Genomic DNA, 13,616 nt, shown 5'->3' on the forward strand with positions numbered 1-13,616 from the left:
GGGGCACAGGGTATGATCGAACCTACACATTTTGTGCCTCGGTATCTACACTTGTGAGCTTGCGCAAGCGAGAGAAGAAAAGCAAGAAGATAAGAATAAAGAAAGAATATTCAGAAAAAAAGAAGAAGAAGACCACAAAAATCATGTCTGGCTTGCGACGTTCCTCCTCCTCCGCCGCCACGGCAGTCGCCAGCATGAAGAAATGGTTCCCTACAACATCATCCCCATTGATAGTCTCGGCGCCAATGGCTTTTGTGACCAATGTGCAACTAGCGACAGAAGTGACCAAGGCAGGTGGATTGGGTACGTTTTTTATGGCATTCACAATATCCAATGCTCGGAATGTGATATCCGCCTTCGCGCCAGGCAAAGAACTAATCACGCTACTTTCAGGTTTCATTACTGGGGGCCGTGACTTTTCTCCCGAGTCCCCGGCGCTCAAGAAGCTCGACGAGGATCTCACAACAGCGCGCCAGTCGCTCTCGCTCCAAGCAAAAAGCATCCTCCACCATCAAGAAGCAGGCGCCGCCGCCGGCAGTGCAGGAGAGAAGGACGATGGGGTGCTGCCCATTGGCGTAGGCTTTGTCACGTACGATGCCTCGCTCGGCGCCTTTGCGCAGACCACGACGCCCATTTTGCGCACCCATCGGCCGGCGGCCGTGTGGCTCTTTGCGCCGTCCCCGCGGGCCGCGACCACGACGGCCGAGGTGATTGCGTCCCTGGCTGCGGCCGGCCGCGAGTGGGGCCTCAAGATCGTGGTGCAGGTCGGCACGGTCGCGGCGGCCCGGGAGGCGGCCCGGGACGGGGCCCATGTCATTGTGGCCCAGGGCGTGGATGCCGGTGGTCACCAGTGGGCCAGCGGCGCTGGTGTCATTAGTCTGGTGCCCGAGGTGGTGGATATGCTGAGAAGCGAATTTCCGGACCGAGAGATTGCCGTCTGGGCGGCTGGGGGCATCGCGGATGGCCGTGGTGTGGTGGCTTCCTTGGCCTTGGGTGCCGAGGCGGCTGTTGTGGGCACGAGGGTATTTCTTCAAGCTTTTTTCCCCTCTTTTTCCCAAACGATTTCATTCCTCGTTTCATGATGACTAACTGATGGCAATTAGTTCATGGTCGCTCATGAATCATCGGCACAAGACTATAAGCGCAAGGCCATTCTCTCAACGTCGGACGGTGGCACGAATACAGTCAAGTAAGTTTAGGAGACCATGAAACCATTTGTATCTTGATCTTGATACTTCAGTGAAAGGAAAACAAAAGCTGACTACTACGTGTCTCAATATATAGATCACAAATACACGACCATGTTCAGGGCAATAAAGAGTGGCCCGACTTATACGATGGCAGAGCAATTGTTCACCATTCATACCATGACCACCAGGCCGGCGTGACCCTCGAAGAGAATGAGAGACGGTACCAGGCCGCAAAGGAAAGTGGTGATCATGCTAGATTGGTGACTTGGTCGTAAGTTGGACTGCAAGAACTGAATATCTAGGTACATAGTACTAATACTCTCTCGTAGGGGCACTGGAGTCGGTCTTGTGAAACAAGCCTTGCCAGCAGGTGAGATGGTGAGAACATTGAGGAATGAGGCCTCCCAGGTTTTGCAACATCTCAAAGGTTTAACTGCTTAAGCATATTGATGCGATCTTCAACATATAATACTAAAAAGAGGGAAATGAAAGATAACTTGTGTGTCGTGATTGGACCAATCAACAGAACTTCCCAGAAATGATGGTGGGTTATATATCATACACCAAAACTCCGAACGTGTTCATGTTTGGTTGAGTGCATTCCCAGGCAGATATCCGCATACATGAATAAGGAGTATTCATTCATACGTACGTATGCCCAGTACGTACGACCAGGATCTTCTTCCAGAAAGCTGAAAGTCGACAGGGGTCCAATGATCCTGGAGGTCCAGGGGTTCGTGACGCCAATCATCGCCAATGAAATCACTGCCGAGTTGATCCTCCCACCAGGGCCGGGCAAATATCTCGCGTGGGGTAACGCGCTATCAATTCTATTTTCAGTTTCTTTACTTGTCAAACTCGGTTCGCACCTTGAATTGAGGTGGTATCTGACTGCAGGGCCGTTGCACTAATCTTTTGAGCTCTGAAAACTCATCGCTTGCCAGCTTGACTACACAAACCTGTACAATCAGGTTGATTGGAGTATGCGTGACTTCTTCAACATTACCTTCAAATAGGCCCTGCTGCTGATCCCTGACAACTCCTGGACTTTTCGATAGCACCTATACAGAACTGTGACTCACTCCTTTCAATCATGATCTGTACAAATCATGGTCTTCGGCGCATTGCATGACACATCGTGGCGACACGCATCTGTTGGCGGGTATGGAGAGTCCAAAGCTTATGATGCCGGACATGAGTCCGTCGTGCCGTCGCCGCCGCCGCCGCCGTCGTTTCTGGCAGTAAGGACGTCATCGATGTCTTCCACCTCGGTCGCAGCAGCTCGGTTTCCCCAGGACGCCCATGACTGGGACTTTGCCGCGCCCATCATACGGGAACTCTACATGGTACAGAATCTACCTCTGTCGCGGGTCATTGAGATCATGACCACAAAGCATGGATTCAAAGCCACGTACGCTATGCCATTTCTACGTATTCTTCTACGGCCATGGAAAGGGAGTAGTGCTAACACACGATATCTACCCTCAGCGCAAGGATGTACAAGAGCCGATTCCCAAAATGGGGGTGGGCAAAGAACGAAAAAAGAAAACCGCCAGAGAAAAGAGCGCCGAGAAAGTCTCGGCGTTCAGCGCCGCAGGCGGAGCCAGGGTCATCGGAAATGATAGCCGCCGCCGCCGCCGCCCAAACTCCTTTGCCCCCGACCTCGCCCGCCGATCGGCTAATGCTGCACGAGAGTCCGTACGCTCGACACCTGTATGAGAGCTGCCGGGCCCTGGACATCTTCATCACATCATGGGCCGCCCGGGACCCTCGGTGGCAAGGGGATACCTTGCTCACCAGCCTGGCGGTACAACCACTCCCGAGCTACATTGACCAGGCCGTCAGCCACTTTGAGGGCGGCGATTATCAGCAGGGCGGCAAGTTTCTGCGGCTGGCATTTCTTGATGTTGAAGTTTGCATCAAGGACGATCATGTTCTCAATATATTTGGCCTCTTGGTGGAATGGAGTGATCCGCTCATCAGGTTCCCAGGCGTCAACGACGTCGAAGTGCTCATGGCCTTTAGCAAGTAAGACCTTCTCTCTTTATTTTATGTATTGCCTTGAGTGGTGCATGTGGACACGTTGGTTAACATGCGTGCGTAATCAGATACGTTTATCAACAGGTATGATTTCATGTAAACGCAAGTTAGTCTTTTATGACTACGGTACCATGCTAACCCATCGACTCAAGGCCCTGATACATTGGGGAAACCATCCCATCACCCTAATGTGTAGAGGTCTCCTAGAAGCAACACGTTACGGCACCGAGAGGGTAGTGTCGTGGATGCAGAGCATGTTTCGCCTCAGGATCGACGTCTTCAGATCCCTACGAGGAACAGACCTGGCCACAATATCAGGACAGACGCAGTTCCTCTCGAGATGGCCCGACCACAACATGACGCTCGACTACATGCAAAGCCAGCACCGGCGCATCCAACAAATCCAAGAGACGTACGGCGCCGACCACCACCTGGTCCTGCGCGACCAAATGGCGCTGCTGCGCATCGAGCTCGTGCAAAAGCTGCCCAGCGGCAACCTCGAGGCCCGTCTGGAGCGCCTCTGCGCCGCCACCAGCCGGTACAAGCGCTCGGCGGACCGCGACAAGGACCCCTATGCTGCCCTGAAACAGCACACCATCTTTCGCGGCAGCCATTTCCTCTTGGCTCTCTTCCGGGCCTCGCAAAACGACTGGGAAAAGATGCTCGCCGCCTGCAGGGAGGTTATTTATCTAGACTGCGAGCCGGTGACGCCCTGGGGCTCGTTCGTGGTCCTTGTCATTGATTTACTGCGCGAGCATGGTCTACACGAGGAAGAAGAGAGAATTATTGCTTGGAAAAAGTCGGTGGAGCTGTCGCCGTCGCTGGAGAAACTCTTGGAAGAGGAAACCGCTTCAGGGGAAGGGGCATCAAACCTGGTGAGTGGCCTTGTGAATTGCAAAAGGGAAGAGACGGTGGAGTAGAAAAGGCAATCTCCTCAGAATGCCGCTGGGGTCATGAAGATAGATATATGACAGACGATTGATTGGTTGGGGAGGACTGTCAAACCCATCAAGATCTATAACGATTATTCACGGAGACAGATCAGTATAGATGAGCTGGATCGGCCCGAGTGGATCGCCGTCCCAGAGGGCGGTTGAGAGTGACATACTGCCGGATCGAGATATGAGGATAAGCTTAGTGCGCATTATGAATTAAAGATGGTGGACTTCAGTGTCATGGCAATGAGTCAGTATTGTACTATTTCTGTAGCTTATACTACCTGCTTATATTGGCCATTTAACCTTGACGACCCTTGTACTGCGATTCCAAATTAGTTTCAACCGCCATTTCCCCCAAAGTTCCTGCGTGTAGCTAGAGGATAATATTAGATTTCGATTCGTAATACTCCGCGAATCATTCAAAATCGCATACCTGCAGGGAAGGCGATCCCAAAACCGACTCGACATACCAATCACATATGCGGCTAGAAAAGAGGATGGTCTAATATGATATGACATGATCTGATTGCTCACCGCAACATTATAAGCCCCGTCGGTAATGGGACCACCACTCGGCCCGAGACATGTCGCCCGCGAAAAAAAGGACTTTGTCATACCGAGCCCTGGCCCCGCCTGCTCCGAGCCGATCGCCGCTGCGCGTAGTGCTCCTGATGGGAACGGGCAGCGCGGGCGGCCAGATGGCCAACGACGCCGCGGCCTCATCCGAGTATACCAGAGATGGCAACGACTCGGGTAGTTCGTCCACAGCAGCATGGCTCTTTCGAATGTGAGCCAAAGAAGGTATACGAATGACGATAAAGTGTATCCGAGAATACCCTTCTCCTTGTTATACGTGATACAGGATCAATATCACTATAAGGCTGGAGTCGTCGAAGGATATTTACCATTGTTGATTGACAATGTAAGCAAAAAGCTTGGGCTCGACTTTTTCCCATCTCGGCAATCATGGATCGCTATCGTGACTTGTGAATGTACAAACCGATATATGATTCAGTCGCAAGTCTCGATATCTCAAGAATAGAGGTTATCTTTCACTTTTCATGAATCAAGCCAACAGTTGAGAAATGAACCGAGCAATAAGTAGGTATCGATTCATAGTATCAGAGTCCAAGCAAACGCTCAAACACTAGTCCGCGTCGTCGTCACGCCTCATCCAGCCTTGCCCAGCAACCAGAGTCCTCTCACTGGCTGGCTGTTGGCCGTTTGCACCTTTTCAGAGGAATTTCATTCGTTGCTCGGCCAGCATGAAACCATCAACCCCCTCCCCCTCTCCCCCTCCTCAAACCACTGGAGGTCTAATAAATGAAGATAATCTGCTCTGTTTTCAACAAAGAACACAAAACACTGAGCTCGGGTTTGCAATAGCTTAGTGGTATTCCTGACAAGTTTCTAATCGCGCGCTCTGGAAACTTGTCATCAATACCACAAGCGCGCCAGTTCGATTCCACCAGTTGGCTCGAATTGTTCCCAGCCAGTAAGATCAAATAAGGTGCTCATACCACCACATAGAGGGACACGGGGGCTCTAGATCGAATTAGATAATTAGATAGTTTTTTTTTTTGTCACTCTTTTTGGTCAATCTTGACATCTTGCCAAGCTGATGAATATCTCGTTTTATATCTCTGATAAGACAGAAGTTGACGCGTGTTTAGTGGTATGTTTATGTTTTGACTACTTAGTGTACTTGTCCATTTACGGTGACTCCTCACCTTCTATGTCTTCTGATTCCAACGCTTGTTCAATCTTTTTGACAAAGTATTTCTCCTTCTGCTGGTCCCTGTCCTCCTTGTTATGCTCCTCGCAATGGACGCCCCTTGCTGGTTTGTGACATGCACCCTTTCTGCAAATGCCGAGCTCCCTGAATCGACTGCGGACGTTTTGGTGATAGTCGCAATACAGAGATTTGGAACTTATGGATATTATCTCGGTGCAAAATAACTGCTTGCAGAGCTCCTGCTGCCCAGAGCATCTCCGCAGCCGTGCATGATACTCCTCGAGAAAGTGGTATTTGCATAGGCCGTCTTTGGTCTCGGCGGGATAGAGACAATGTTTCACAGTCTTTTCGTTCTTGGGGTTCCCTGCAACTACAAACTGGCAATGCTCAGTAGCCGTGCTGCTATTGCTGCCGCTTACAAACCCTAGCAACCTGTCCTTTGCAAAGTCCAGGGCGTCGAGTTGACTGGAGCCATCCCATCCGCACCAGCTACAACAGTCACAAGGATACGGTATCGGCCTTTCGCAACTCGGGCATCGTCGCGCGCTCCATCTTTGGCATTGCTCCTTGATTTCAAGGAATTCTGCTGGAGCCGTTCGGACAAGTTCGGGCATGTGTAGGATACAGAAACGTTGTCCATCGGCCGCTGGCGCGCTGCAGTCTTTCCTGAAACTACATGGTACTGTCCCACGCGCTTTGAAAATCCGTCAGCATTATCCAAAAGGCAATGAGGAAGACTTAAAAAAAAAAGAGAAGTTTTATTTTGAATGTCATGATGTATGCTTACATCTTCTTCGTTTCTCGTTTTCCTTTTCTTGCAAGCTGCTTGTGGTTTGTAGGCGCAATCCATCTCCTGAATCCATGTTTTTATAGTCTCATGCGTGTCACTTGTCCTCACGATTGATTCCCAGAATCCACTGGCGTCAAGGCAAATGTCAAAATTAGGAGGACCAAAGATCCCAGTACAGACTCATGCGTCTTTTGATTTAAGCTACCTAAGCTGTAAGTCTAGATGGATTATTTATATTGATGACATGAGATCCGCTATCTGTTTTGGAGCTTATAATGCGACAAAGAAATCGACATGTCGTAGATAATGATGACTTGGTGTTTCATTCCTAGATGACCAAGCCGACGAGATCCTTTACCGACTTTCGTCAGAACATGTTGAATGACAAAGCAAAGACGGGGTCCGCTCGTGGCTACAGTCAGGATCAACTCTCCCAAGTGTTGCTTAAATCTTTTGTTTTTGTGTTGTGCGCGCGTTTGGGCATAGTCCTCTGCCGAGTAGCCTTACCCATGAGGCATTCAATTTGCCTGTAGTCTTCAGCCATTGATATTCAGATCATCAAGTTGCCGCCCTAAGTCGATACTGATACCAGGGCGGCAACTTCCTTCGTATCGTAGACCAGTGCTCAATAGATGGATGCCCAGGTGATGGCTCGAGACGATGACATGGAGAGACGACTACCACTCATTCTCCTCAACCCAGACCGAGCTCAAAGGCCATCATCTTGTTGCCGAGGTATCTCATCACGCTCCTTTCAAAAGAAAAGAAAAAGTGGATATCATGGTGATGACGCTTGCGTCATCTTGGCAAAGATACTATCCTCGCCTGTGCTAAGGCATACCCCCAGGAGTCTCCTCCCAGTGGGCGGTACCGTTTCTGTATCGATATTCGACAAAAGTCTGCGCAAATGCTCGGAACGGCCGACGCAGCCGACTTTGTTTTGCCTCGACCAGTTCGTTGGGGTCTCGCTCCCGCGTGGCTTGCAGGTACTGTGCTGTTCTCTGCACCACCATTTCGACCCAATGCAGAAAGGCAGAAACCTTGGCCTCCTGCTCCTGCGGCTCGTTGCCCTGCCCGCAGTCCTGTATCACTGCCAGCGTGTCAATGTCGTTTAGTGCCGGGTTGTCAATTTGGCGGAGCCGGCACCGCGTCCTGGGCGCCGGGAACGTCGTCTTCAAGGGGTGGCGGCCGACAGAAGCAGGAAGAATAATGGTTAGTGTATCCATATTGCGGAAATATGTCATTAGAGCCAGAGACCGAGCACCGTAATTCAAAAACGTCTCCGACTGCATGGCGATATGATGAACCGCTTCACAGCGACTGTCGTTACTGAACCAGACTGGATTCGAGACTAAAGCAGGGATATACAGAATGTCCAAATCAGGTCGAAAGGGTCTCGTGGGCACGTCCATCATGGCGAATTGAGAATAGCGAAAGGCCGTTCTGGCCATGGCAAACACACGCCATTCGCGACAGACATGCATTCCGACCGGATAGGCAGTCTTGATCACCAGACTATGCTCGGCAGAGTCATCCGGACGCGGGCCCAGGGGAGTGATGGGGCGCAACCCGGCCGGCAGGATGGCGATTTCCGGCACATGCTCCGGCATCGAATACTGCCAAATGAACTCCTTGAGTTCGGTTGGGAGTTTATCGAATGGTGATTTCGACCCCGGCGCACTGACACGCGACGTCATGGCTGGCTGGGTGCTATACCTAATTCCCCATTTGATGAGCATGGGGTCATTCATCACATAGGCAGGCATGAGGACAGTCATCGCTTGATGGATTGAACCTCCCCGGACTCCAGCACTTACTTTTCGTTGCTTAAGGTGATATGTGATGGGTGATGATTCTTGCGTGTGCATATGCGCGCGTGAACAGAGTCAAAACAAAACAACGCAACGCTTGGGCGGGCAGCAGCATTGCCAATGTTGATGAACAGATGGGCAAACAGACAGACAGACGGGACCATGGTCTGCTGGGCAACCTCAGCCCTACACACCACAGACCTTCCTCAATCGCACAAAAGGTTTCTTGAATCTCTGGACAAGCACGACTCCATTAATTTCGCATTGGGAGTTGCCGCATTATCACGATGTGTCTGTCTAGCTGGGAGAGGTGGAAAGAAGGTCGCTGGTGAAAGGACAGTATTGGGACTGCAAACGACCTGCAGATTGACCCCCTCACGTGTGTATTGTATGTAAATGGGAACAAACGTATTTCAGAGAGGAATAAAGGTAAGAAGATGCACGAGGAGATGTATGCAGTATCTATCTAACAGCCGCCCAGTAAGTTCCGTAGATGCAGGAGCTGCTAGCGAAAAAAGACTGCCAGTATTAGTCTCGGCACTCGTAAATGGTCAAAATTTCGTGGAGGAGAGCGAAAGTCTGACGATAAGGAATGGCGCCTTGTTGAGATATAAAGAAAAGAGAAGAAGAGTCGAAGCGGCTCACAGAAAAAAAAATTTCAAATAAAGAGGTCCCGCGTCGCTGGATTCCTCCGCCGCTCAACGCGCTAGTGGTCCGTTAGCGGCACCGACAAGACGTTTAGGGTAAGGCTGACAACACCTGCCGGGCTCCTCCTCATCCATTTTATGCAACCTCCACTAAACCTGCATGGGCTCAGTGCAGTGAAAGCCCACCGTCACCCCCCATAAGCCAGTCGGATCTCAACGGGCTCAGGGCCACCGGCTAGATTCATAGATCCATGCCACAACGCAGATGCAGTCGGCCGAACTTGAAATGCCGCTGCGGTGCTGTGCGACCGCTTGATCCACGATTCTCAAGAGAGGAAGTCAATCGCTGCATCGTCTCTGTGTAGGTATATAGGTGTACGTGCATATTTCATACACACCGCTCGAGCATCTTCTCTCTCTCTATGTGTTTAGAGGCAAAGGGGTCTCTCAAAAGGAAACTGGGCTAGGGCATTTTGCGGTGGGAAAAAGTAAGCAGTCATATTTCCTCTCCCTCTCTTCACAAACTCCATATCTGTCTATCTACAAGCCGTGGTGTAGTACAATCCATCCATCATTTCCTTGTTGGCCTGCCTATCCACAGATTTAGCTTTAGGTATGCCTAAGTAGGGAAAACTGGTTCGCGCCTGTCCGAATGCTTGGATCAAGCCGACTCGATATAATCGAGTTGCGTAAAGTACAGCCTCACTACTTCCGTCTTCTTATGTATGTCGTGGTGCTTTGACCCATTCCTCAAAGAGAAGCTATGCGGCAAAATGATTGATAATTGAGCAACGCCGTCTTGATCTGCAGGGGAGATTGCTTGCGTATATGCCTTTGGAACACGAATGTCCAACGGACCACTCCGGCAAAACAAAAATCAAATGTGGCAATCCTCTCGAGGGTATCTTAACCAGGTGGAGACCCCTTAAAACGTGTGCAAAAGCATGCCCCTCCCCTGGTAATGCTATACGCTGTGCCATGAAACAAAAACGCCCACTTCTGACAACGCCAATCGTCATGCCTCATAGGTATCATGCAGTCATCAAAACAAACAGGAAAGGAAATCAGACCTTGATTTCTTTGAGATCTGACACGGCTTTGGCTACTTCGTTGTAAGCCAGTTTCTCGCAGTGTCGACGCGTCTCTTCGCTAAGAGACTCTTCGGGTACCTCCTTGTAAAGCCGCCGAGACAAGTCGCGATTGATAATAGTGTACTCATCTGCCGTGATACTGCCTGATTTATAATGTGGTTTCAATGCAGCTTTGATCATGGCACTAATGCTTTCCTTTGTTTGAAGTGGGAGAGACTCGCGTGTTGGTGAAGATTCTGGCGAATGAGAAGTGTGATTGAGGTCAGTATTGATGTTGATATGTGTTTGCCGACGAGGTTGGGGGTTACGGATATGCGATTGACGCGGTGCCACCTGCTGAGGATGAGAGCGGCGAGACGTTGACTCGGAATCACTGCCGCTCTGGTCGCCACCATTGCGCAGGCGGCTGGGTGAAAAGTTTGACATGGAAGGGTAAATCGGTTCAATGTGTGATGACAAGGACAGCGGCGATCCAGGCCTGTCGGCGATCCCTCGTGGTGGCGGCGTAGCAGAGAGAGCACGGGGGCTGCTGGGCCCGGAGGGCGACGGAGATCTAGCTGGTGATGATGCGTCTATCGATGGTCGGGTCAATGAGCCGATAAAGTTGCGAACATTCTCGTCATCAGAGCCCTTGCTAGTTTCAACCTCCTTGAGAAGCGACGACAGAAATGTAGGCGCGCCCTCCTGGGCTGAGAGCTCAGGGCTTTGCTGCAAAGGCGCCGCTGGCAGCAGGGACTGGTTGGCCCTCGACGATTCACCGTTTTGGCGTGACGAAGAAGCTTCGCTGGCATTAGGCATGCGACGGGTGCGAGGGCGTTTTAGCCGGCGTTCTGGCTCAGGGGCAGGCTCCCTTGGTGATGCACTCGCAGAACGTGACTTTCGCTTGCGACGGTTGTTGGAAGACGAGCCTTCGGAGCTTGCGGTAGCTTCCATAGCCTTCTCAAGAGCACCCCAGGCCTTCTTCTCCTCAACGGTCTCTTGAGGAGGGGGCGGCGGGCGAGTCGGCTGACGATGTTGCTGGGATCGGTGGGTAAGGCCCCTTGCCAGATTTTCGGCAAAAGTATCACCGGCGCCCAAGCGATTCGCTATATTGAGGCGCTGTTGCCACCTCTCGTACTCTTGTCGCTCTCGCTCCCGACGATGCTGCGAGCGCCGCCAGTTTTGTAGAGCCTCGTCGTCGTCGTGGTTATCGAGGTCAAGATCGAGTGCATCGAAAATATGACTGGCAATTTGACCCCATGCGCCTTGCCACTCGTCCGATCGTGCCCTCCGACGTGCACGGCGCATGGTCGCTTGTGTGCGCGGCAAATAATCTGAGCGCCGATTGCTTAGTTCATCGTCATCGTCTGCCTCTTCCCATTCCTCTCCTGTAACAGCCCTGTACTGAGCATTACATTCCATGCATAGCCAGTGACCGCGCGGAACGCAGTCTAGGCCAACGCAATAAGTGTGGTAAGGTGCATCGCAGCTGTCGCACAACAGCGTCAGTTCTTCGTGGTCGGAATTTTGGCAGATAATACAGGGCTGTGCGGGCTCGTTGTCTTCAGGGTTCTCGTCCAGCCATGCTTGGGCATCAAACTCGGCAACTTGCTTCTTGTCTTCGACAGTATACGATTCGAGCTTGGTGCCTCCTACTCTGTCGTAGACATGGACGAGGTTGAAGGATTGGCGACATATCGGACAGCTATTCGCCTTTCCAGTCCACTCGCGCAAGCAGGAATTATGCAGAATGTGGCCACAAATGTCAATTTCGGCGATCTTGGAGTCGTCATCGACGACGGATCCAAGGGGTTCAGCGTGGCCGTTTCCTTCCGTGGCAGTCGAGTGTGCGTGTACAGGTGCCGCAGCGGATTCAGGTACCGCCGACTCGCTTGGCTGCACCTTTGAGGCAGCCGCCTGCTCAGCCGTGGGAGAGACAGATCCCAGAATGGGCTGCTCGTCCAGGTTTTCCAGACATACAATACATTGTTCAGCCATCAGAACAGAACTTCATGAAAAGTCTATGCTGATGAGTTGACATGTAATAAGGCGGTACTTTGTATTTAGGTGTTGCAGTAGTTGTCGGTGATGCAGTAGATGGGATGCAGCAAGCCGAAGGGTGTTTTGGTGGATCAGCAGTGGACAACGGTAGGTAGGTTGGCAGATAGGTAGGTAGGTATTGTACCCAAAGTCAAACTTGGGGGGACCACAGACACCGAGGGGCACGGAATAGGTTGTCGAGCGGCAGGGGCAGAGGCGCTTGAAAGGATCCGTGCTTGTCAGACCCGTGGGGATGAAGATGGGCAGCACTGCGTGGTAGCTGCGTAGTGTATTGCGCAAAAGAAAGAGTGAATGGGGCTTGGCAAAGGTCGTTGTTCCAGAGAGTTTGGCTACTGCTGCTGATGTATTCCGTAGCCGTATTGTGCTGTATGGGACGGCAGGTCAAGTCAGGGCGGCCGAGGTGGGTGACAGTAAAGGTTAAAGAACCACTACCACACAGATTTGGCAGGTATGGGTTTCGAACGCAGCGAAAAGCTCGAATGGGGTTTTTGAACGACGGGTGCAGGACAGTACCAGGTATGTAATAATGAGATAGTAAAGGTAGGCGAGAGGATTTGGGGGTATCGAAAGGATCGATGTATGACTTGTGGGCCTAGGTGGAGGCTGGTAACAAGCTCTCCTACGAAAAGAGCTGCCGGAAAATTGTCGATGATCAAAGGCCAGCGGTTTTGGCGTCTTTTGAAGGTGGCCAATTCCTAGCAGCAGCGGTTCTTGGTTAGATCATACAGGCAACGAGGCAGCAGCGGAAGATTTGCATGGAAATATGGTGTGGGTTTTAAAGATGAGCAAAGTTATTCCGTAATGTAGAGGGGCAATGTAGGATTGGTTGGTTGTTATGATTGTGGTAGTGTAGACAGGCAGGTTGGCAAGGCAAACTAGGTGTGCAAAGTAGAGACCGAAACCCACCCTGGCAGTGAGTTCAGAGAAGAGAAGACGAGAGAGCGAGAGATTGACTTGGGGGGGACGAGTTCCAAGGTTTGATTTGGGAAGAGGGAGTGTGTGAATGAGCGAGTTAGCATTCAAGAGAACAAGGGCCCGTACACATGTGCGGCAAATCTGAAGGGCCAGAAAGAAGCTGGCTGACAGTTAGGTTAGAAAAAAGAGAGAGAGAGAGCTAGGTACTCTGTAGGTTACTTCGTACATAGGAAAAGAGTCCAGTAGAAGAAGAAAAAGGCGTGGCAGCCAAGTACCTACATTAGGTGCCTGTTCGATCCGTAACCGATGATGACTGGAAAGCTGTACGGTTTTGGGATAGGGAAAACTCTCGTCTCGTGTATCTGTCTCTGGTCGGCAAGTCGGGTGTGGCAGAGAGAGTCACACACTTACTATCACTT

General features: G+C 51.2%; 4 protein-coding genes across 4 annotated transcripts; 2 read left to right on the top strand and 2 right to left on the bottom strand.

Annotated features, from left to right (window-relative positions):
• Positions 1–143: 143 nt before the first annotated feature.
• On the top strand, positions 144–1,631 carry PFICI_12651 (uncharacterized protein; the record flags this gene model as incomplete). The annotated part of the gene is made up of 5 exons (XM_007841232.1): positions 144–303; positions 394–1,022; positions 1,104–1,189; positions 1,285–1,461; positions 1,520–1,631. 5 exons carry the CDS (start codon positions 144–146, stop codon positions 1,629–1,631), a joined length of 1,164 nt encoding a protein of 387 aa, XP_007839423.1.
• A 668-nt stretch (positions 1,632–2,299) lies between these two features.
• On the top strand, positions 2,300–4,150 carry PFICI_12652 (uncharacterized protein; the record flags this gene model as incomplete). Its single annotated transcript, XM_007841233.1, has 4 exons — positions 2,300–2,601; positions 2,685–3,218; positions 3,299–3,314; positions 3,383–4,150. The coding sequence occupies 4 exons, from the start codon at positions 2,300–2,302 to the stop codon at positions 4,148–4,150; spliced, it is 1,620 nt and encodes a 539-aa protein (XP_007839424.1).
• Positions 4,151–7,523: 3,373 nt separating this feature from the next.
• PFICI_12653 (uncharacterized protein) lies at positions 7,524–8,390 on the bottom strand (the record flags this gene model as incomplete). Its single annotated transcript, XM_007841234.1, has 1 exon — positions 7,524–8,390. The coding sequence occupies one exon, from the start codon at positions 8,388–8,390 to the stop codon at positions 7,524–7,526; it is 867 nt and encodes a 288-aa protein (XP_007839425.1).
• Positions 8,391–10,215: 1,825 nt separating this feature from the next.
• Positions 10,216–12,219, bottom strand: PFICI_12654 (uncharacterized protein; the record flags this gene model as incomplete). The annotated part of the gene is made up of 1 exon (XM_007841235.1): positions 10,216–12,219. The coding sequence occupies one exon, from the start codon at positions 12,217–12,219 to the stop codon at positions 10,216–10,218; it is 2,004 nt and encodes a 667-aa protein (XP_007839426.1).
• Positions 12,220–13,616: the final 1,397 nt, after the last annotated feature.

Source organism: Pestalotiopsis fici (genome assembly GCF_000516985.1).
Source record: "Pestalotiopsis fici W106-1 unplaced genomic scaffold PFICI_Scf_10, whole genome shotgun sequence".
In the NCBI taxonomy this organism is placed as follows: domain Eukaryota; kingdom Fungi; phylum Ascomycota; class Sordariomycetes; order Amphisphaeriales; family Sporocadaceae; genus Pestalotiopsis; species Pestalotiopsis fici.